This window comes from Schistocerca serialis, chromosome 1, assembly GCF_023864345.2.
Source record: "Schistocerca serialis cubense isolate TAMUIC-IGC-003099 chromosome 1, iqSchSeri2.2, whole genome shotgun sequence".
Classification (NCBI taxonomy): Eukaryota; Metazoa; Arthropoda; class Insecta; order Orthoptera; family Acrididae; genus Schistocerca; species Schistocerca serialis.
Genome location: NC_064638.1, coordinates 1,153,483,712 through 1,153,508,418, shown reverse-complemented (window position 1 = coordinate 1,153,508,418; position 24,707 = coordinate 1,153,483,712). Strand labels below are relative to the sequence as shown.

Sequence of the window (24,707 nt, the reverse complement as noted above, 5' to 3'; positions counted from 1 at the left end):
GAAGAGACTGGAGGTCCTGCTGGATTCCCAGAATGGGGTTACAGTAGTACACTTTGTAGGTGGACAAATTTGACAGCTGGTGGCAGACTCTTTCTGCCAGGTAATCCTTGTGGTTCAAAACCACAGTGGTGGGGCCTTCTTCAGCAAGTAGGATTATAAGGTCAGGATCAGTTTTTAGGTGGTGGATTGCAGTTCTTTATGTGGATGTATGGTTAGATTGCATGTTGAGCGATTTGGGGAAAGATGGTAAGGCAAGGTTTGAGGTTAAGAAATTCCGTAAAGTAGGGTGTGATTTGGGGGCAGTGGGGATGGATCACAGTTCGGTGGAAAAGAAAAATGAGCCCACCAGGATTCTACATTGGTTTTTGATTGAGTATGTTTGGTAGGGCTGCTGGTGAAAAAGTGTTTCCACTATGGGTGACGGGGAGGAGGGGAGAGGTTGCTACATGTTCTTGTGACACAGGAAGGTACGGAAAGTAATGTGTGAAAATACGTGAGAGTAACACAGGAAAAGTGATCAATTTGAAGGTCTACGATTAATTATATCCCTCGGAAGTAATGTGGGACATGAGATGCTGCACCAACAATCAGCGTGGTCATGTAGCTGTTTGTTGTGACAGACGAGACGATTGATATAGTGTAGCTCGTAAGTTAAAGCATGTGGTGTCGTTTGGAATGCAACACTCATTCTACCAATCCTTCCCCACCTGTCACTCTATCTCCTCTTTTATTCTGGTTTGCACATACTAACCTCACCTAATCTAGTCACATCTGCTGTCTCCCTTCTTCATACATATCCGCCCACCAATCTGTAACCCACATTACAGACTTGTTTATTTATTTTTATCTTTGATCTCATTGTGTTTTCACATCGATTTCAGTTCGTTTGTGTCTTTCACTATCAGCCTACTGCCTCAAGTTTCCTCTTGTTTTCCGATACTTCATCAGTTCCGCCCCCTTTGTGATCTCCCCATGTATTCTGGCATTTTTTGCCAATTTTTTTCACATGTAGTTCTACATTATTTACATATTTTTGTACATTTTTATCCTTCACCATAGATCCTTGCTCCTTCCATTTGTGCCAATACAGAAAAGTTTCCTTATCCTTCGCCAGAACCCAATCCCCCAAACTGTTCCTGTGTTGTTGTCTGGCTCATGGAATCCCCCCAAATGGACTTACCATCAAATTAACTATCTCATGCTGTGAACTCTCCTTCCACAATGACCTCCATCTGTTCAGATTTCTCCAATCCTTAACCCTCAACAACACTGTCCTGCAAAACCATGTAAATCATGCCCAAACCTCCATGCAATACCTCCTCTCCATCCATAAAATTCTCCGGCTGTGCAATCCCAAACAGCTGTATCTCACTCAATGAAACTCTTGCCTTCCAGAAACTAGGGCTGCACGCACAATGTCATCTCCAAAAACTATCCCACCTGTTCATCTCCTACTCCCACCTTGGATTACCCCTATCCACCACCCCTACAACAGCCTCCAAACCTCTCCCACATTCTTCTAAGGCTGGCAAACACTGTCTCACAGACCTACTACATTTTCCCCACCCTCAAAAACATCTTCCCTCCACCATACAGAATCAAGAATCTAAACAGACCCCAAAAACAGTTATGAACCTTTCCTCCAAAATCCTTACTCCCACAGAACTATCAGTGCTTTCCAAAGGTCTTATCTTTTGCCTCACTCACAAATTCAATCATGCTGGACTTGTTAAAAGGCTTTCTGTCCTTCTCTCGGTCCTTACAGTGTAAACTCTTTTTCACCACCAACCCTACCAAACGCACTCAAACAAAGATCAACATTGAACCCTGCCTGGCTCAGTCCACTCCTCCATCCAAATGTGATCCACCTTCACTGTCCCCAAATCACACCGTGTTAACTTTACACAATTTCTTAACCTCAAACCTTACCTCACCATCACTCGCCAAATCCCTCAACATGCAACCTAACTGTACATCCACATAAAGAACTGCAATCCACCACCTAAAAATTGACACTGACCTTATAATAATCCTACTTGCTGACAAAGGCTCCACCACTGTGGTTTTGAACCACAAGGATTACCTGGCAGAAAGAGTCCGCCACCAGCTGTCAGATTTGTCCACCTACAAACTCTGCCGTAGTAACCCCATTCCAGAAATCCAGCAGGATCTCCAGTCTCTTCTCAGATCCTTAGGCCCATCCAGAACCTCTTCTTGGTGCCTACCTCTCTCCTCACACTGCTCTCCACACTCCTACGTGCTTCCTGAAGTCCATAACCCCAAGCACCCAGAATGCCCCATTGTGCCCTGTTACTGCGTCCCCACCAAGAGAATATCTGCTTTTGCAGACCAACATCTTCAACCTATTACCTGTGACCTAACCTGCTATATAAAAGATACCTCATTTATGAAAGCTATCTTCCTAAATGTTGACCTCCACCTCAAAGATTGCTACATAAGTACCTCTGTCCACATCAAACCTATCAACCACCAGACATACCTCCCTTTCGACAGCTGCAATCCATTTTATATTAAGAAGTACCTTCCATATAGCTTAACCACCCATGGCCACCTTATCTGCAGTGACAAGTAATCCCTCTTGCAATACACCAAGGGTCTCACTGAGGCCACAGACCGTAATTAGGCTCCCAACCTTGTATAGAAACAGATCTCTTATGCCTTGTCTCTCCAGTCACTCACTACCTCCTAAAGTTCCACCATCTGGCCACAGAGGGGCATTCCCCTCATGACTCAATACCACCCAGGAGCAACTGAATTACACTCTCCTCCCAAGTATCTAACTACCTCTTGTCATGCCACGAAATGAGGTATGTCCTACCCCCTATCCTTCACACCTCTCCCACAGCGGTATTCCACTGCCCACCAAACGTACACAATGCCTTCATTCCTACCAACCCCTGCTCCCAACCCCTTGGCTCATAGCTCATGTCCTTGTAATAGACCTAGATGCAAGAACTGCCCCATACATCCTCCCACTACCACTCACTCCAGTCTTGTCACGAGTATGTCCTATCCCATCAAAGGCACGGCTACCTGTGAAACCATCAAAGGCAGGGCTACCTGTGAAAACAGGCATGTGATCTACAAGTTAAATTGCAACCACTCTGTTCTACATGGACATGACAGCCAACATGCTGTCTGTCTGCATGAACGGCCACCGACAAACAGTGACCAAGAAACAGCTGGACCACCCACTTGCTGACCACACTGCCAAACACGAAGTTCTTCATTTCGATAACTGCTTCACAGCTTGTGCCATCTGGATCTTTCTTGCAATATATCCTACATTACTGTAACCCTCCAGGCCTCAACCTCAGTTAGTGACTGTCCTTCACCCACCTATCCCCTTCCTGGTTGGTTGGTTTGTGGGATTGAAGGGACCAGACTGCTACGGTCATCGGCCGCTTTTTCCAAAAACTTCAAACACCCACACAGAATAAAAACAAGCAATGGAGATGACAAGAGACGACACAGGACCCATGAAAGACTAAGACACAGACCAGACAAAAGGAATTAAAATCACACAGAGTGTGACAGTGGTTGGCTGACCATATAGACAAAAAAGGAAAAGCCAACCACCCAGGGGGGGAAAAAAAAAAAAAAAAAAAAGGGGGTCTAAAATTGTGGGCCAAAGGCCAGACTCAACACAAAAAACCACAAACACTTAGATTAAGTGATAAAAGCCCCCTGCCCGAATAAAATGCAAAACTAAGCCTGCCATAGCAGTGTCATCTGTTGAAAGGGCAGGGAGCGTATCAGGCAGCGCAAACGTCTGCCTGAGCACAGTTAAAAGGGGACAGGCCAACAAAATGTGGACCACCGTCAAAGCCGACCCGCAGCGACATAGAGGTGGGTCCTCACGGCGCAGTAAATGGCTGTGTGTCAAGCGGGTGTGGCCAATGCAGAGCCGACAAAGGACAATGGGGTCCCTGCGAGTGGCTCGCATGGATGACCGCCACACATTCGTTGTCTCCTTGATAGGACGGAGTTTGTTTGGTGTGGTCAGGTTGCGCCATTCCGTGTCCCAAATCTCGAAAACTTTGCGGCATAAGATTGCTCGCAAATCAGTCTCCGGGAGGTCAATGTCTAGAGACGGTTTACTGGTGGCCCGTTTGGCCAGGCAGCCAACATGTTCATTGCTCGGTATCCCAACATGGCCTGGTGTCCAAATGAAGGTCACTGAGCGTCCACTCCTGTAGCGGGCATAAAGAGACTCCTGGATTAACAATACCTAGAGGTGCCTAGGGAAGCACTGGTCTAGGGCTTGTAGGCTGCGTAAGGAGTCACTACAAATGACATAGGACTCACGAGAGCAGGAGCTGATATGTTCAAGAGCGCGATAGATTGCAACCAGCTCTGCAGTGAATACACTGCAGCCAACCAACAAGGAGCATTGTTCTGTATGATCAACGGGAGCGTAAGCAAAGCCAACAAGACCGTCAACCAGGGAGCCATCAGTGTAGATGATGTCTGAGCCCCCAAACTCGCCAAGAACAGAGAGGAAGTTCTGGCGGTGGACCTCAGGTGGGTCTAAGCCTTTGGGGCCAAGCAATAGGTCCCACCGAAGCTGCGACTGAGGTATTGTCCATGAAAGGGTATGGAAACAAGTCTGCAGGAAAGGCAGTAGGGGGGAAGCGTCAACGTCATGAAGAAGTGACTGGACACGGACAGCTAAGGACTTTCCAATTCTGGGCTACTGTTGCGGGAGATGGACCACCGTGGTGGGGAAAATAAGGCGGTAATTTGGGTGGTGAGGTGAACTATGGACATGTGCGGCATAGTTTGCGAGCAATAGTTGCCGCCGGAGGAATGACCGCTTCTACAAGGAGGCTGTTCACAGGGCTAGAGCGATAGGCTCCCGAAGGGAGGCGAACTCCACAGTGGTGGATAGGGTCTAGTACATGCAGTACAGAAGGGGCAGCTGAACCACACACCACGCCTCTGTAATCAACACAGGACTGCACAATCGCTTGGTACAGCCGCAGTAGTGTACGATGATCCGCACCCCATTCGGTGTGTCTCAGGCACTGAAGGAGATTGAGATGCCGCCAGCACTTGTCTTTAAGCTGATGAATATGGGGAAGCCAACTTAAGCAGACCTCTAAGACCAGTCCCAGGAAGCAGTAAGATTCCACTACGTCTAGTAGTTGGTCATCGAGGTAAAGTTCGGGATGGGGGTGGATGGTACGGCAGCGACAGAACTGCATCACACAAGTTTTGGCGGCCGAAAACCGGAAGGTGTGGTTGAGGGCGCATGACTGCGCCTTCCGTATAGCTCCCTGCATACAGCGTTCAGCTACAACAGTAGAAGAGGAGCAGAAAGAAATACAAAAGTCATCAGCATAGAGGAGGGGAGAGATTGACGATCCTGCTGAGAGCGCAAGACCATTGATGGCAATTAGAAAGAGTGAGACGCTCAGGACAGAGCCTTGTGGGGCCCCATTCTCTTGTGTATGGGGGAGCGCTATGGGAAGCACTAAAATGAACTCGGAAAGCGCAGTAGGATAAAAAGTTCTGTATAAAAATCGGGAGTGGTCCCCGAAGACCCCACTCACTCAGAGTAGCGAGAATGTGGTGTCGCCAAGTCGTATCGTAGGCCTTCGTGAGATCGAAAAAGACGGCGATGAGGTGTTGTCGTCAGGAAAAGACTGACCGAATAGCAGACTCCAGGTCAATCGTGGAGCGTTCTTGGTGAAAACTGACCTGGGACAGAGCCAGAAGGTCCCGAGACTCAAGGAGCCAACTCAACCGCCAGCTCACCACGCATTGGAGCAACTTGCAAAGAATGTTGGTGAGGCTAATGGTGTCGTAGCTGTCTACCTCCAGTGGGTTTTTGCCAGGTTTCATAACAGAGATTACGATGCTTTCCCGTCATTGTGACGGGAACTCACCCTCAACCCAGATACGGTTGTAAAGGCCGAGGAGGTGGCGCTGGCAATCCACTGAGAGGTGTTTGAGCATCTGACAGTGGATGCGATTGGGCCTGGGAGCTATATCAGGACAAACGGCTAGGATACTTTGGAATTCCCACTCACTGAATGGAACATTGTACAATTCAGGGTTGTGTGTGTGAAAGGAAAGGCTTCGACGTTCCAACCGCTCTTTCAAGAAACGGAAGGCCAGTGGGTAATTCACAGAAGCGGAACTCTGTGCAAAATTCTCTTCTAAGTGGTTTGCAATGGTGTCGGATTCAGTACAGACTGCTGCATTCAGTGAAAGCGCAGGGACACTGATGGGGGTCCGATAGCCAGAGTCACCTAATCTTGGCCCAAACCTGCGATGGAGAGGTACGGAGGCCAATGGTGGAGACATGCCTTTCCCAGCACTCCTGTTTGTGTTGGCGAATGATGCGGCGGGCCAGTGCACGGAGCCGTTTAAAGGCGATGAGGTGTTCTAATGAGGCATGACGCTTGTGATGCTGGAGCGCCCACCTGCGATCTTTAATCAGCTCAGCGATCTCAGGTGACCACCAAGGCACAGTCCTCCACTGAGGGGACCCAGAAGAACAGGGAATGGCAGATTCTGCGGCACTAACGATGCCGGTGGTGCCTGAGTGAACCACCGCATCAATGGCGTCATTGGAAAGAGGTGCAATAGTGGCAATGGAGGAGAACTAGTCGCAGTCAGCCTTATTCACAGCCCATCTGCAGGGGCGCCCAGAAGAGTGACGCTGTGGCAGTGACAGAAAGATCGGAAAGTAGTCAATATCGCACAAGTCGTCGTGCACACTCCATTGGACAGACGTTAAGAGGCTAGGGCTGCAGATCGAAAGGTCGATGGCCGAGTATGTGCCATGCGCCACACTGAAATGTGTGAAGGCACCATCATTTAAAAGGGAAAGGTCGAGTTGGGCCAATTCATGCTCAATGACGCTGCCTCGGCCTGTTGCCACTGATCCTCCCCACCGGTTCCTATAATAACCCCAGTAGTCACAGAGGGCGGGGGTTCGCATCGCCAGAAACCAAGTTTCTTGAAGAGCGATGCAGAAGAAAGGGTGAAGGCTGAGAAGGTGTCGGAGCTCAGCAAGGTGGTGGAAAAAACCGCTGCAGTTCCACTGGAGGATGACATTATGCACGGCCGAGAAAGGCATGAAGGGACCAGGGAGGCAGATTACGCCTCCTCGTCACCTGCTGCCACCGATTGAGTCCCTGTGCAAGTGCTATCCATTGCGTATGAGGGACCAGCGAGATCCAGGTCCTCAGTGGACACCAGTATCTCCACCTCATCCTCAGACACAGAGCTTGAAGGTTAAAGTGGGGTGGGTGCCACCGCCAGTTCCTTGGTCTGTCTTCTCCTTGGATTTCTCATGCTGCTCCTTGGGTTTCACTGGCTGGGAGGGCTTCACCGATTCAGTCTCCGGGACGGAGGAGGATCGCGAAGCCCTACAACCAGCTGCTTGTGGGCACTTATGCCACTGTCGGGTGTCATCCTTCCTGCTCGTGGAAATCTGGGAAGGGAGGGACCCAAGGGGACCCTTGTGAGTGAGAGGAGCCGAAGAAGTTGGATGCTTCTCCGGCTTAGAAGCGGGGACAGACGTCCCCGATGGGTGCGGGGTGCTGCTCCCGAGGTTGGTGGCACAGGAGCAACAGGGGGGATAGTACGGTTCAGAGATCGAACTGGAAGTCGCGGAACAGATGGGGCTGACACAGTTGTCGTTGCAGTGGCTTATGAGGAAGTCATCCGCACAGGACGTAGTCGTTAATATTTCCTCTTAGCCTCAGTATAGGTCAGTCGGTCCAGGGTCTTATATTCCATGATTTTGTGCTCTTTCTGTAAGATCCTGCAGTCTGGTGGGCAAGGTGAATGATGCTCTCTGCAGTTGACAAACATGGGAAGCGGGGCACATGGAGTATAGGGATGTGATGGGCGTCCGCAATCTTGACATGTGAGGCTGGAAGTACAGCGGGAAGACATATGGCCAAACTTCCAGCACTTAAAGCACCGCATCGGGGGTGGGATATAGGGCTTGAAAATCATAGCGGTAGACCATCACCTTGACCTTCTCTGGTAATGTATCACCCTCAAAGGCCAAGATGAAGGCACCGGTAGCAATCTGATTATCCTTTGGACCCCGATGAACGCACCAGACGAAATGAACACCTCGATGCTATAAATTGGCACGTAGCTCGTCATCAGACTGCAAAAGTAGGTCCCTATGGAAAATAATATCCTGGACCATATTTAAACTCTTATGTGGTGTGATGGTAACGTTAACATCCCCAACTTGTCACAAGCAAGTAACCTTCGTGACTAGGCACAGGATGCCGTTTCTATCAAAACTGACCCAGTGCGCATTTTGGACAAGGCCTCCACCTCCCCAAACCTGTCCTCTAAATGCTCTACGAAGAACTGAGGCTTTGTTGACATGAATGACTCCTCATCAGCTCTCGTACAAACTAGGAACCGGGGCGAATAAGTGTCACTGCCATCCTGAGCCTTACGCTCCTCCCACGGTGTGGCCAGGGAGGGGAACATTTTGGGATCATATTTCTGAGCGTTAAATTGAGCCCGAGAACACTTAGAGACTACTGGTGGCTGGCCACCAGTGTGAGATGATGTACCACACTTCATTGCGGGTCATCCGCCCTGATGCCACCCACTCCGACCAAGGGCCCTCCCCACGGGCGCCACCCAGCCTCAGGATGGGCCACCTGGCAGGATGGCCATTGCCATGAGTCCCAATACCCCAGGAAGATAGGCATCTACTCCTTGGCATACATGGGGAGTTAACGGCACAGGCATCAGCAGAGCGTTCCCTGTGTTGTCAGGGGACTACAAACAACAGGGTACATGGCAGCCCCACCACAACGGGCTGGCTACAGTGCTGGATATTAGGTGCAAAGATGTCCAAGGTCATCGTCTCTGCAAAAAGCAACACTGCACAGTGCATAGTGACGATCGCACCCAGAAACGTATCCTCTCCCAAGAGATGGAAAACGAGCGGGACAGCATTGCGACGACGAGAAAGCCGGCTAAAGTTCTCAATGCACGACGGATACAATGCACCATGTAAGGCGCCCTTCCCCAATTGGCTCGCTCTTCGGAAGAATTTGGAAAGATGGAAGTCAAACCTGAGAGGGGACCATCATATAAGGCCGAAATTTTTGAGGAGGAGGAGGATATTGGTGTTTAACGTCCCATCGACAACGAGGTCATTAGAGACGAAGCGCAAGCTCGGGTGAGGGAAGGATGGGGAAGGAAATCGGCCGTGCCCTTTCAAAGAAACCATCCCGGCATTTGCCCGAAGCGATTTAGGGAAATCACGGAAAACCTAAATCAGGATGGCCGGAGACGGGATTGAACCGTCGTCCTCCCGAATGCGAGTCCAGTGTGCTAACCACTGCGCCACCTCGCTCGGTGAAACTTTTGAGACTCCTTTTAGTCGCCTCTTATGACAGGTAGGAATAGCGTGGGCCTATTCTTACCCCCGAACCCGCAGGGGGATATCCCCTTCCTGTTCCCACTCCAGAACTACACAGCCTTCTATTACACCAACATATCCACAGTCTTTCTCCTTCTCTCTTTTTCGGCTCCCCCCCCCCCCCCCCCAACACCCCCTCGCTCCATATAAACTCCAGATTGCATCTAGCTGCTCTCCCCTCCTGCCACCACTTCCCTACCAGCATTACCCTACAAACCAACCCTCCCCCTCCCCGCCCCAGCCTCCTCCTTAACCCCCCATCGTCCAAACTGCTTTTTCCATCATGTACTGTTGCTCGCAGTCTGGCATTGGCAGCCAGAGACAATGGTCATGTGTGTGGCAGTGAGTTGCATTTGCACTTGTGTGTATGTGTGTGTGTGTGTGTGTGTGTTGTCTAATTGAGAAGAATGTCTTCTGGCCAAAAGCTTACTTGTTTAAAGTGCCTATCTGTAACTCAGCATCTCCGCTATACGGTGCGTAGCAATCTATCGTTTCCCTAATACTGTCATTATTCCATCCTGGATTTTCCATTATATGGAGTGATCATGTCATATGACACTTTGATACTTTCTCATGCTTTGATAGTTTCTCAAGGCATCTTCAAGAAAGCTAACCTTTGTTGGTAAGTTTCATGTTTCGAAATAAAAGTCACAAGATGTTTGGACCAGAGATCATGATGTGTTCTTCATACAACCTTTTTGACAACTCAATCACACAGGTGGAGTGCACCAAAGTACATCCCAACATTTTGAAGTACTGAAATGGAGTACAATTTTATGCAGATAAAGCTGCTTCCATCCACACAGCTCTCAAACAGCAAAGAAAAGCATGCCTTCAATGGCGAAAGAACAAATGACCTTGTATTATGACTTAATGCAACAAACATGAACCCTCATAAGATTCATTTTCTTGTCTATATAAATTTGGCAATTTCCAGGTACTCAGTACACACAACTGAGGCAGTTTAGAGTATGGCCCTGTTTGTAATGCATCTCATCGGATCAGAAATTCAACTGGAAACTTCTCAACCTCAAAAATCATGCCTTCAAACAATTTGTTGTACTGAAGAATTCAATCTGGATTGCCATTGTTCATGTTACTGTGTACACGATTAGCTTAGTATACTTTCACAGATTTATAGGATGATAATCCGATGTGTAACAACATGGCAGCATTGGCCAGCATTGACCATGAAACTATTTACTGTTAACAGTTCCACAGATATTTGTATGTGTCAAGAACAGTGTCGTGAGTTTTCAGTTTTTCCCAAATATGAGTAATTGTTAGATGTATTTCATTCTGTCATTTTCATGCCCTTAAATGTGACTCCCCACCCCCATACTTACAGATGTCAGTCTCTAACTGCTCGAAGAAAAACCTACTGTTTGCAGCACACATGTAAGTCAATTTACCTTTACCACCCATTAAGAAGTAGACAGTTTTATCGATCACATACGTGACATTCTTGCAAACTAATTGGGAAACAGAATACATGTGGAGTGCAGAAAGAGGCTCCTCATGGTAGTTGACACACCTCTGTGTCACTCAGTGTACACACACACACACACAAAAACACACACAATTTGCTAACAGACAGCAAAATCAAAGTTTATTTTTAATGTCACTTAAAGGTTTATTAGTGAGTATTGATATTACCTAAACTATCATAGGATAATCATAGGATAATGGAATGTAGTCGAATTAAGTCGGGTGATGCTGAGGGAATTAGATTAGGAAATGAGACACTTAAAGTAGTAAAGGAGTTTTGCTATTTGGGGAGCAAAATAACTGATGTTGGTCAAAGTAGAGAGGATATAAAATGTAGACTGGCAACGGTAAGGAAAGCGTTTCTGAAGAAGAGAAATTTGTTAACATCGAGTATAGATTTAAGTGTCAGGAAGTCGTTTCTGAAAGTATTTGTATGGAGTGTAGCCATGTATGGAAGTGAAACATGGACGATAAATAGTTTAGACAAGAAGACAATAGAAGCTTTCGAAATGTGGTGCTACAGAAGAATGCTCAAGATTAGATGGGTAGATCACGTAACTAATGAGGAGGTATTGAATAGGATTGGGGAGAAGAGAAGTTTGTGGCACAACTTGACTAGAAGAAGGGATCGGTTGGTAGGACATGTCCTGAGGCATCAAGAGATCACAAATTTAGCATTGGAGGGCAGTGTGGAGGGTAAAAATTGTAGAGGGAGACCAAGAGATGAATACACTAAGCAGATTCAGAAGGATGTAGGTTGCAGTAGGTACTGGGAGATGAAGGAGCTTGCACAGGATAGATTAGCATGGAGAGCTGCGTCAAACCAGCCTCAGGAGTGAAGACCACAACACAACAACAACAACAACATAACTTATGCTAGAAGTCTTACCTTTTTGCATCCATGATTCTGGCATGGAGTCCCAATAGGCACACCTGCGGATGACTCGACTTCTTCATCATTTACAGTCACTACTTTCGAACAAACCTGCCGTTCTAAAGCTGGTGATACTTGTGGTGCCATTAAGACCTATTGGAGAAAAAGTTTTCAACTGTGAGTGCCAGTATGTAGTAGAATATAATTTGATAAAATTGGAAGATATAAAAACAACAATCATTTGCAGTAAGTTTTTTTTTTTTTTTTTTTTAATCATACAGAGTTATATGCAATGGTCTGACGAAAGACAGCCACTCAAGCATAGAAGAGTTACTAACTAGCAGCTAAGCATCATCATCATCATCATCATCATGATCATCAGGAACAACAGCTGGTTGGGTCTGTTTACCACATAAACCTTTCCATTTTCCATCATCCACCATCACTCTGTTTCATTTCTCTCCTCTCTTCAAAATATTCTTCTCCTCTCCTCAAAATATTCTTCTCCTCTCCTTTTAGCCAACTGTCTTCTTGGTTTCTGATATTGATGGTCGTCTAATTATTTACGAGATCTGCTTATAATCAGAATTCATACAACAGGAACTTCAGCAATCATTCAATAAAGACAATGCAGAGGAGAGATTTCTGTGTTGCAAGCACATTCTTAAAACATCATTAAATAATGTGGGCAGTGCTTTGCAGCATTCATTTTCAGTAGGAGGTAAGACTTTTTATGGAAAACTGCAGATTTTCAAACTCAAGTTTCTATTTTTGCTCTTAGTTAGGGCCTACAATTCAATGCAGGAATATTTTAGAAATATTTAATAGTGTTATTTGTTCATACATCAATATTTAAGCCCAGCTCGAACATAGCCCAAGGATGGGACAATGTAGTTGACTGAGATGATGTAGTTGTGCTTGTGTATGCTGTTTTAATAAAAACTAAAGTAACAAAATTAGTAACCTCTGAAGGAGGACACTATCCAAAAACTCAGCAACATTTTCAACCTTGTTTGTGTATCCCTCACGCAATTAATAAATCAACTATATTGATGGCAGTTACATTCACTCCCTCCACTATTAATACTTTAGGCTTACTTTATTGCATCACAGAAATTGTATAACACTGAAATTAATTGAGAAGTGGTAAAAATCTGTCTACATATGCAGGATTCAAATGTGTAACCCAACCATTCTGATTTGAATTTTCTGTTGTTTTTCCATACTATTCCAAGTGAATAGCAGCCATCTTCCACATTCTTCCCTATTATGTAGCTCAGCAGAACGTTCTTTTTAAGCTGAACGATTACTGTTATCATTGTTGTGATCAATACTACTCTCATTTCCACATGCTTATGATTTTTCCTTTGAAAGTGTGCTGGATTTGTAATAGTAACAACAAATTCGACGAACAGGCATCACTGACACATCATTCATTTGACATCCACTGCTGGATAGATGTCTCCCCTCAACTTTTCCATGCATTAAGTTCTTCAGCAATACACATTTAATATGCAATCTGCACTGTCTATTGAACATAAGTATCTAAATAATTTATTTACATTCTACCAGAACTTGCTACTATATTAATACCAAGGTAAGTTACTGTTTTTTTTTTTCTTTTTTTTTCCTTCAATTGCTCATTATTTTTAAATGGTTTCCTTATAATATTTTATTTTCCATTTTCATACTTGGAGTGGACATGACTTGTTTCTTGAAGACTGTAAGAATAAACTGGCCTAAGTCTTATCCAAGATAGTGTTCCACAGTGTATACGAAACTATGAAAGACCATGGGGAAGAAATAGCCCCCAGCTTATCTGAGCGTTCATCATGCAATAACGAGTGTGATAAGGGTCAGTCAGATATTTTGAGTGGAACTCAGTCTGGTCCTTTGTCACACTTACATCACAGCAGCACCAAATCTAATCTACGCTTACGAATTTCAACAATGTGCCACCATTAAAAAGAGAGAGATGGAAGGGCTTACAATACAGTTTTATGGGCAGCAATTAGTCACTGTCATCCTATACAAGAGAAATAAAAGTATTTCCATACAACAAGTTTTGCAATTGTTTCAGTGCAAATAAGATACTGTATACGAAAACTGAGAAACCAACAACAAAAATTTTTTAAAATTTAAAAAAAAAAAAAAAACCAGCAGCGTCTTACCAAAGGTGTGTCAAAAGAAGGTCTTTCAAGGACAGGTGGTGCGACTGCTTTTGGAGCATTGTATACCACTACTTCATCAGCTTTGCTTTTGTCTACAATTGGCTTTTCAGGTTCAGGAGGTTTTACATTGTTATGGAAAGATCTTGTGCAGCCCTGTAACAGACAGTTCAGTATAAACACACAAATTTTGCAATAACTGCTACAGCACAAGGGTACAAGCTAAATAAATAGTTGTAGAAAAATAAAAATAAGACAAACAGAGTAGCATTTGAGGTGGAAGGGGAACGCACAGCTACCAACCACTAGAACAGGAGCAACAGAAGAAAGACCACATAGTGATTTTTTTAAAAAGAGGATGATTATTACAAACATCATATTGCAGATATTTCAGAGATTTGAGATTTATCCACTAGCAGGAAGCGTGATGAATGAAATAGGGAAAAAAATGCATAAATTTGTAGGAAGATGTTGGATCAGGAGACACGCAAGAAAGAAGTCAGAAATAATATCCTACTTCTGATATTCGAAACATAGTTCAGTAGCAACACTGAGAGTTGAATCTCGGCAAATGAGCTAGTGTTATTGCTGATTCCTTTACTGATAAAATCTGTAAATCTTAGGCCTATAATCCTTTTCTCCCCTCTTCTATTTGATAGGGCATTTTTAAAAATAAAAACAAAAACAACATTCCACAGTTTTTAATTTGCAAGCATCTGTCCCCTTTCTCCCCACCCCTAAAAATAATCTGCTTAGTGGCTGGTAAATTGACTCATTCCTCTTGTCCCAAATATTGTCACCATTCACATAAAGTACATGTTTCACTTGGGGAGAAAAATCAACTATGTAATTCTCAAAGCATCCCAGCATCTGCCTTGAGCCATTTAGGAAACCATACAAAACCCGAAATTGCATGACAGGACACAAATTCAAACAGCTTGCCTCCTGAATGCGAGTCCAATCTTTTACCACAGTGCCATTTCACTCAGCCCCGATTACTTTTCAACTGAACTGTGAATTACAGGTCTTTCAAAAATAACGTTATTAAATCCTTGATCACTGATACAGAAAACACAGACATTTAAATTTAGCACACCAGTGCAATTTTTCAATATTCCTGTCACACTTTGGGTTGAAAATAACACAACAACAATGAGATTAATTCTATGGCATTACAATTTCTCCTCATTCTTTTTCTTCATCTTCTGCTGTAGCAGCTTTTCCCATTATGACACAACGTTGTCTTACAACCTGAATGCTCCGCCAGCTGACAAGATCTTTCACCTACAAACCGTGCCACAATGACCCTATTCCAGATATGCAGCAGGATCTACAGTCTCTTCTCAAATCTTTAGGCCCACCCAGAACCTCTTCCAGAGTCCCTCTCTCTCCTTAGTACACCACTCCCCACACTCCTACTTTTTACATGCTTCCTTCAGTCCATAAATCCAACCAACCAGGATGCCCCATTGTGGCTAGTTACTGTGTTCCCGTTGAAGGAATCTCTGCTCTCGTACACCAACACCTTCAGCCTATTACCTGCAACTTACCGTCGTATATAAAAGATACCACCCATTTCCTCCATCGACTCTCCACAGTTCCTGTTCCTTTACCACATGTGCCCTGCTCGTAACTATTGATCCCACCTTCCTTTACATAAACATCCCTAATGCCCATGGCCATGTTGCAACTGAACACTACCTTTCCCAGTGCCCGAAGGATTCCAAACCAACAACCTCCTTCCTAGTCCCCCCGACCAACTATATTCTCACCCTCAATTACTTCTCCTGGGAAGGCATTACCTACCAACAAATCCAGGGCAGGGTTGTGGGCACCCGCATGGCGCCATCCTATTCATGGGCCATCTAGAGGAACCCTTCCTAAGCCCCCCCCCCCCCCCCCAGAATCCCAGACCTCTCTTCATTGATGACATCTTCATGATCTGGACTGAGGGTGAGGACACATTCCTGCACAACATCAACACTTTCTTACCCATTGCTTCACCTGGTCCTCTACAACCCAACAAGCCACATTCCTCAACGTTGACCTCCACCTCAAAGATGGTTACACCAGTACCACCAACCAATCACCAGCAATACCTCGACTTCAACAGGCGCCATTCATTCCATACTGCCTAACCACCTGTGGCCATCGCATCTGTAGTCACAAACAGTCCCTCTCAAAATACACTAAGAGTCTTACTGAGGCCTTCACAGATCGTAATCACCCACCCAACCTTCTAAAAAAAAAGATCTCCTGTGCCTTATCTCCCCAGTCACCCATCACCTCACAAAGTCCCACCCTCCAGCCATAGAGCAGCATTCCCCACTTGGCTCAGTACCACCCATTACTGGGGCAACTGCATCACATTCTCCACCAGGATTTCGACTACTACTCGTCATGTACTGAAATGAGGACTGTCCAACTCACTGTGCTTCCCATCCCTCCCACATTGGTATTCTATCACTCACCACACGTACACAATATCCTTGCCCATCGCTACAAAACCCTTGCTCCCAAACACTTGCCTCATATCCCGACAACAGACCTAGACACAAGACCTGTCCCATACATCCTCCCACCTTTTCTACTCCAGTCCGGTCACAAACATCACCTACTCCATCAAAGGCAGTGCTACCTGTGAAACCAGTCACATGATTTACAAGCTAAGCTGCAACCACTGTGCTGCAGTCTATGTAGACATGACAATCAACAAGCTGTTTGTCCACATGAATGACCACCAACAAATTGTGGCCAAGAAACAACTGGACCACCCTGTTGCTGAGCACACTGCCCAACAAGACCTTCATTTCAATTACTGCTTCAAAGCCTGTGCCAGCAGGAGCCTTACCATCAACACCAGCTTTTCTGAATTGCGCAGGTGGGAACTCTCCCTGCATTATATCCTACGTTCCCGTAACGCTCCTGGCTTCAACCTTGTTAGTCATTGTCTTTAACCACTTAGCCCCTTCCCTGTTCCTATTCCAGCACTACACAGTCTTCAATTCCACCAATGCACCCAGTCTTTTTACTTCTCTCCTTTTTCCGCTAGTCTCCCCCTCCCTGCCCCCCCCCCCCCCCCTCAATCTCTCCCCCGGCATCCGTCTAAATCCCGATTGCACCCAGCTGCCGTACCCTCTCTCCACGTCGTCCCTGCACACTCCCAGTAACAGCACTTCACTGCCACCCACCCCTAGCCTGCTATCCCTCCCCCTCCCCACCCCAGCCTCCTCCTTACCACCATCCAATTGCCTTTCCCAACATCTGCTGCTGCTCGCAGTCTGGCTTCAGCTGCCAGAGATTGTGGCCATGTGTGTATGAGTTGCATTTGCATTGGTGTTTGTATGTGCATCTGTGTGTGTGATTTGTCTATTATAATGAAGGCCTGTTTGGTCAAAAGCTTCATTTGACAGTCTTTTTGTCATACCTATCTGCGATTCAGTGCCTCTGCTATAAGGTTAGCAGCAACTACACTTTTCATGATATTGTCATTATCTCATCATGGATTTTCCATTGCCTGACAGCAATTTTGGTAGACAGCATCCAATTGTAACAAATTAACATCTTTCACGTTCCGGCAAATAGAAAAACTGAGTAGTTTTCCATTCATCATGCAGTCTCTGTTAACATCTTTCTGTATTTTAATATTCTGTTTATTGAGTGCAAGGAGTAAATACAGTCATTTAATAATATCTGAAAGCAGGACATACATACAACCATTTCGGTTGCATATACATCCTGTAATTAAATAGCTTGCGGTTGCTGGATGACAGCCAATCAAATGTTTAAAATATCTGAAAGTTTAATAATGTGATAACCATTTGTTGTTGACGTGGTGCATATGTTTCACAGGGTACACACAAGGTTGATAAAATTACTGACTGTGCAACAACTGACATTTCAGTAGACAAAACGTAACAATTGTTTATGAAACAAAACACTGCCTTCCACTGCAAATGCTTTCTTAAAATAAAAATTAAGCTGTCATCAATACGAAGATTAGACTGAACAGCTCAGTGCTTCACTAGGCACTGTCCTCTTACAACTGCTTATGTTGTAGCCTTCCTCCTCTGTCTGAACTGACTGACCCAACGAGTTGTGGGGGGGGGGGGGGGGGGGGGGGGAATAATATGGAAGGAAAATACACTGTTACTTTCTGATTTACCTCTGTTCATCCCACATGGCAAAACAGCGTCATGTTATGGATCAAAGCCAACATCTGGTATTCGTAGGTTCAACTGACCCTTGGACTCTTCACAGGTGATTCCTCACACCCATTAATTGCTAAAAATCCAGTGTTATCTTTGGCTGTGGGGACTTTCTACAGTTTATTTACTGAGTTCTGTACTTTTGACTGCAAGACTTATTTTAGTCACTTAATATGGTATGGCAATTTATTAATCCAGCAATCATTTTTTTGATGCAGTATTAGTTGGAGGCAAATTCAATCTGCCAAGCACAAACCGATTCACTGCAGATGCTACAGACATGTCAGTATAGAGATAGGGACTAGTGACCATGATATCATAGCAATGAAGTTAATAAATCAATTATGAGAATATTTCCGATCAGACAGACCATGAATTGACATCATTTAGTTCCACCAGGATGGGCATAAGATGATTATTGGCAGAGTTTCAACTGATAGTAAATCTGGAGAAGTATGAGCAGAGTTCATGGGTTAAAGATGTAAAAGTCCCACCTTGTTTTAACAATGAAATTCAAAAAATGCTGAGGAAGCAAAAGCTGTTGCACTCTCGTTTAAAAAGAGAACATGCAAATGACATTAGGCAAAAGTTAATAGAAATTCATGTCTCTTTAAAACGATGGGCATGTGAAGCTTACGACAGCTGCCACTGTCATATCTTAGCAAAAGACCTTGCCAAGAATCTGAGAAAAATTCTGGTCCTTCATAAAATTGCTGATCTAAGGCTTCTATCCAGTTATTCGTTGACCTGTCTGGTACGGCAGTAGAAGATGGCTAAAGTAAAGCCGAAGTTTTAAATTTCACATTTAAGAAATATTTCCTGCAGGAGAATCGTACAACCGTACCATCATTTGACCACTGCATTGACTCCCGTGTGGAGGAGACAGTAGTAAGCATCCCTGGCATGACACTGAAAGAGTTTAAAGTGGATAAGATGTCAGGTCCTGATGGAATCCCAATTCAGTTTTACAAAGAGTACTCCACAGCATCGGCCCCTTGCTTAGCTCACATTTATGTCAAACCTTTCACTTAGTGCAAGAGTCCACACAACTGGAAAAATGTGCAGGTGATTCCCATATACAAGAAGGATAAAAGAATGGACCCACAAAATTACAGACTAATATCCTTTGCATCAATTTGCTGCAGAATCCTTTCATGTAGTCTCAGTCCAAATACAATAAATTTCCTTGACACAGAAAATCTTCCGTCCACAAATCAGTAGTTTTAGAAAGCATCGCTCGTGTGAAACTCAGCTTGCCTTTTTCTCATATGCTATCCCAAAAACTATGGATGAATGGCAACAGGCGGATTATATATTCCTACATTTCCCACAGCATTTGACATGGTGCCACACTGCTGACTGTTAACATAGGTACAAGCATATGGAATAGTTTCCCAGATATGTGAGTAGCTAGAAGACATCTTACATAACAGAACCCTGTACGTTGTCCTTGATGGCAAGTCTTCATCAGAGACAAGGGTATCGTCAGGAGTGTCCCAGGGAAGTGTGATAGGATTGTTGTTATCTTCTATATGCAGAAATAATTTGGTGGACAGGATGGGCAGCAATCTGCAATTGTTTGCTGATGATGCTGTAATGTATGGGGAGGTGCCAGCATTGAGTAACTGTCGCAGCAGACAAGATCACTTAGATAAAATTTCTAGTAGTTGTGACGAATGACAGCTATCCCCAAACGAAGAAAAATGTAAGTTAATGCACATGAGTTGGAAAAACAAACCCACAATGTTCGAATACAGCATTAGTAGTGCACTGCTTGACAGTGATATTGATTACATGTCTAGGCACAATGTTGCAAAGCACTGTGAAATGGAATGGGCATGTAAGGATTGTAGCAAGGAAAGTGAGTTGTTGACTTTGGTTCATTGGCAGAATTTTGAGAAAAAGTGGTTCATCAGTAAAGGAGACCACATATAGGATGCTAGTGTGACCTATTCTTGAGTACTGCTCGAGTGGTTTGGATCTGCACCATGTCACTTAAGAGACGGGCTGCAATATTCATTACCGGTAGGTTCGAATGACACACAAATATTACAGAGATGCTTTCGGAACTCAAATGGGAATCCATGGAGGGAAGGCAATGTTCTTTTCAAGGAGCACTATAGGGAAGGCAATGTTCTTTTCAAGGAGCGCTATTGAGAAAATTCGGAGAATCGGCTTTTGAGGCTGGCTGTAGAACGATTATCTTGCTGGCAACATACATCATTCTGCATGAGGGCCATGAAGATAAGACTACAGAGAATAGGGCTCATACGGAAGCATATAGATAGTCGTTTTTGCCACACTTAACCTGCGAGTGAAACAGGAAAGGAAATGACTAGAAGTGGTACAGGATACTCTCCGTCATGTACCACAACATGGCATGAGGAGTATGTATGTAGATGTGGATGCAGACATAATCTCAAGATTGTAGATCTTTTGAAATGATAGATCTTAGTCATCACATTCGAACTCGGTTCACGGTAATGGCCTGGTAGACGGAGACGCCGTTTTTCTTGAGGGTCCATTTGGTGCCTCTTCAATATGATCAATATGAAAGCTTCAGTGGTTGCCCTTGCTGTTCAACTGACCACTGCAGAAGGGACACTGTTATCTCTTTAGTGAGGTTGACAGAATAGGAGCACTTTTTCCAGTGTAGCAATGATACTGTGCCATCCTCAAGTTTTAAAACCCAGGAGATGTCTGCTATGGAAACCCACTCTGAAGCAGCTACTGGTTGCAATCAACTGTACAGTTTACCAGAAGACTGGCACATGCAAATCAGCAGCCATTCTAGTATGTATATGTTCTGGACATGTCACCAGAGGTGTTCAGTAAATGAGCTCATAGAATCTGATTGTATTTTCCAATTCTACACACCAGGATTGTGATCGCAGCTATGATACATGCTCGTTTACAATTCTGCAGGTGACGGTAAGTGACACATGTGTTCTTGTTCCCTTGTCTATGACCACATAGGCTGGGTCGTGGGTAAAGCAGGTGGTACACTACAGTTTATTGGTAGAATACTGGTGAAGTGCAATCAGTCTACAAAGAACATTGTTTAAAAATCACTCGTGCAACCCATTCTAGGATATAGCTCAATGTGTGGGACCCGTACCAAATAGGTCCAATGGGGGATATTGAAAGTATACAGAAAAGGACAGCATGAATGGTCACATGTTTGTTTGGTTGGTTGGTTGGTTGTTTGAGGGATGAGACCAAACAGCGAGGTCATCAGTCTCATCGGATTAGGGAAGGAAGTCGGCCGTGGCCTTTCAAAGGAACCATCCCGGCATTTGCCTGGAGCGATTTAGCAAAATCACGGAAAACCTAAATCAGGATGGCCGGACGCGGGATTGAACCGTTGTCCTCCCGAATGCGAGTCCAGTGTGCTAGCCACTGTGCTGTTTGTTTGGCCTGTGGGAGTATGTTACTGTGATGCTGAAGGATCTGAAATTGCAGACTATCGGAGAGAGATGTAAACGATGACTCTAACCCTATGTATCACTCACACAGGGTACAGAGGACAAGATCAAAATAATTACAACATGCATAGACACATTCAATCAATCATTCTTCCTGCACTCCATACATGAATGGAATGAGAAGAAACCCTAATAACTGGTTCAATGGGATGTACTCTTTGCCATGCACTTTGTGGCGGTTTGCAGAGTATGGATGAAGATGTAGAAATTAGATATAGAAACCTCTCTCATGGCTCATTGATTGTGTGTATATCTCATCTTGATTGGTTTCTTCTAACTACTACATTTATTTTTCTCAGAAGGCTGGATGAACTCATCCTATTATTTACTTCTGTAATTCATATATTAATTTTCTGTGTATTGGTTGATAGGGCCATTTGCAGTCCAAAATTGTGAATACTTGGCTATTCTCATATTGGGAAGACTTTTTTTTTTAAAAAAAAAAATCCTGTAGCAAGATACTGACTTGAAACCAATTCACAGTATTTTACTAAACAATCTTCAATCTCGCTGCAACTGAAACACCTTTTCTCATTTGTGATCTGATACTAATGTTCACGGTTACAGGATACTTTGAGTTTGGATCCAATTCAGCTGAGAAATAACAGGAAGAGATAGCCGAGCTGCAAGCACATTTTGAATCAGTTGTACTCCACCTTTTCTCTTAAATGATCTCGACATGAAAAGTGGCAAATCCCTCCAAGGTGTCACAACCTAGATCTTCGCACACATTTACCACTACTGAACAGGCACTACACAATAAGTAGTCGAAATCCTGGCTGAAGACACAGTTAAGCTGTTCCAATGTGGGGTGACAATGGACTATGATGGGATGGCCCTGGATATTCACATTTGAGATGTAATAAATGTATGCGGAGACCTCAACTGATCTTCAGCACACTGGACACGGGATTGCTCGTCAATACAAGTGTATCATCCTCAGACAGTCAGTCTATGTGGGAGGGACTGTAAATTTGGAAGGGATGGCAACTACCATAATGCAGGCATTGTTGATAGATAGTGGGCTTGATATCAATGGAGATTCACACAGAGGATGAGAGAGTTGGAGGTAAACGTTTAGAATGACGAGCTGTGGAGGAGCACACAAAATGAATAGGAGGGAAGACTTTGAGGCTGTGATAGAATGAGGGTCGAATGTTTTTAGCCCAGGATTCGGATCAAGTAGATGTCATCAATGGACCTGAGCAGGCAGTGGGTTAGAGATTTTGGGTGGCCAGAAAGGTTTTGGGCCATACCACCAAAAGTGAAACCCTGATTATTGAACATAAATTTGTTGTAGGAGAATTAAAAGCTGTATAGACCTACACTGCATAAAATACACATCTGTACACTGTAATGACTTTGTAACTGTCACCCCTCCTAGATATCTGCTAATACGACAACACGCACTGGAACAATAGTTTCAAAAGACAAGTTTTCTGTGGTATGTTGTGATTACATTTCTGTATTTGTGTTTTTATAAATTCTTTAGTACTTCTATTACTAATTTGCAAAATTTAATTGTTGTTCTGTAATACAAAAATACCTTTTAATGTAATCAAAAAATGTATGTTTTATTGTCATATTGTATCACACTAAAACATAAAATTTATATTTTAAAAATACTAATGATATTTTCCATTTATATATGTTTTACAAGTAAGAAATACTAGGGAAAATTTTGTCATGTGCAAATAACCACCAATTTCATTTCCAAATTAAAATAATGCTTTGGAATACACCATGCAGGACAGGGAATATTTCAGGCTAGTGATCAGCACTGCAAAATTTCCTATCCAGCAACCACAATATAGGAGAGTGACGTCAAATGAACAGAGGCAAGCCATTAGCCAATGCATTAAGTAGTTCTGCAAAAATAAGAAGAAAAAGATTGATCACAGTCTTAGGTTCTAAGTGGTCTGAAATTAGTCTCATTCTATACTAAAAAATAAAAATCACCAACTTTAAACATCAAATTCAAATACAATGGCAAGAGGTTGGGAGCACAAGTGGCACAGGGATGTGCCAGGAGGAGGTACAGGTTGGATAGGCAATGAAATACCACTTCAGAAGAGCTGGGCAGGACCTTGGGTAGCATGTCCCTCATTTCCAGGCATCATGATGTATAGTCAGAGCCCTGGAAAAGGATATGGTTCAGTTACTCCAATCTGGGGTGACACTCAGTGATGCGAGGAGTGTTGATTTGCAGGTGATTCTTGGGGATGGAGGGAGGATAAGGGATGTGTGAACATATGGCACTGAAAATCTGTTTGTCAACTAAATTGGGAGGGGGGGGGGGGGGGGGGTTGGTTGGTTTAAGAGGGAGGCCGGTTGGTTTAAGGGGGGGGGGGGGGGGTGACAAAACTGTGTGGGTCATCGGTCCCTTGTTCCTATAAAACATGTCCACAAGGGGTAGAATAAAACAAAAGACACGTACAGCACAATACTGAGAGAGAGAGAGGGGGGGGGGGGGGGGGGGGGAGGCAACAAACACTAAAACGAACAAAAGATGACAAGGAAACAACACAGATACCCAAAAACAATTAGAAAAGAGTAAAACAAGAAAGCAGATTACAGTGGTTGGCCGCCAACGAGAATAAAAAGGAGAAGCCAGCCACTCTGCAACACATTAAAACTTCCACTCTAAAAGCACTAGGGTGGAGGACACAGACAGGAAAAGGACATGTGCTAAAACTCAGATCAAATGATAAAAAGCACCCTCATGAATAAAACGTAAAACTGAAGCTGCTGTTGAAGCATTGACACCCACAACCAAAGGTAGGGTGCTGGGAAAGTTAAAAGTTCACCGCAGAGCGGCTAAAGCTGGGCAGTCCAGCAAGACGTGGACGACCGTCATTTGGGAGCCACAGCAACACTGAGGTTGGTCCTCACAACAGAGGAGGTAATCATGTCTGAGCAGAGTCGACAAAGGACAACTGATTCCCTGCGAGAAGCCTGCAGGGAAGACTTCCACACATTCAGAGTCTCCTTAATGACACGCAGTTTATTGTGCGTACTGTTATACCACCCCACCTCCCAAAG

At 44.4% G+C, this 24,707-nt stretch overlaps 1 protein-coding gene across 1 annotated transcript in view; it reads right to left on the bottom strand.

The window, feature by feature from the left end:
* The window catches only part of LOC126417873 (cysteine and histidine-rich domain-containing protein morgana), a 66,539-nt gene that overhangs the window by 29,217 nt on the left and 12,615 nt on the right, over positions 1-24,707 (bottom strand). Inside the window, exons 3-4 of the mRNA XM_050085151.1 lie at positions 13,976-14,128; positions 11,820-11,957 (exon numbers count right to left, since the gene is read on the bottom strand). Coding sequence (XP_049941108.1) covers positions 11,820-11,957; positions 13,976-14,128 — 291 coding nt within the window. The remainder of the gene's footprint in view (positions 1-11,819; positions 11,958-13,975; positions 14,129-24,707) is intronic.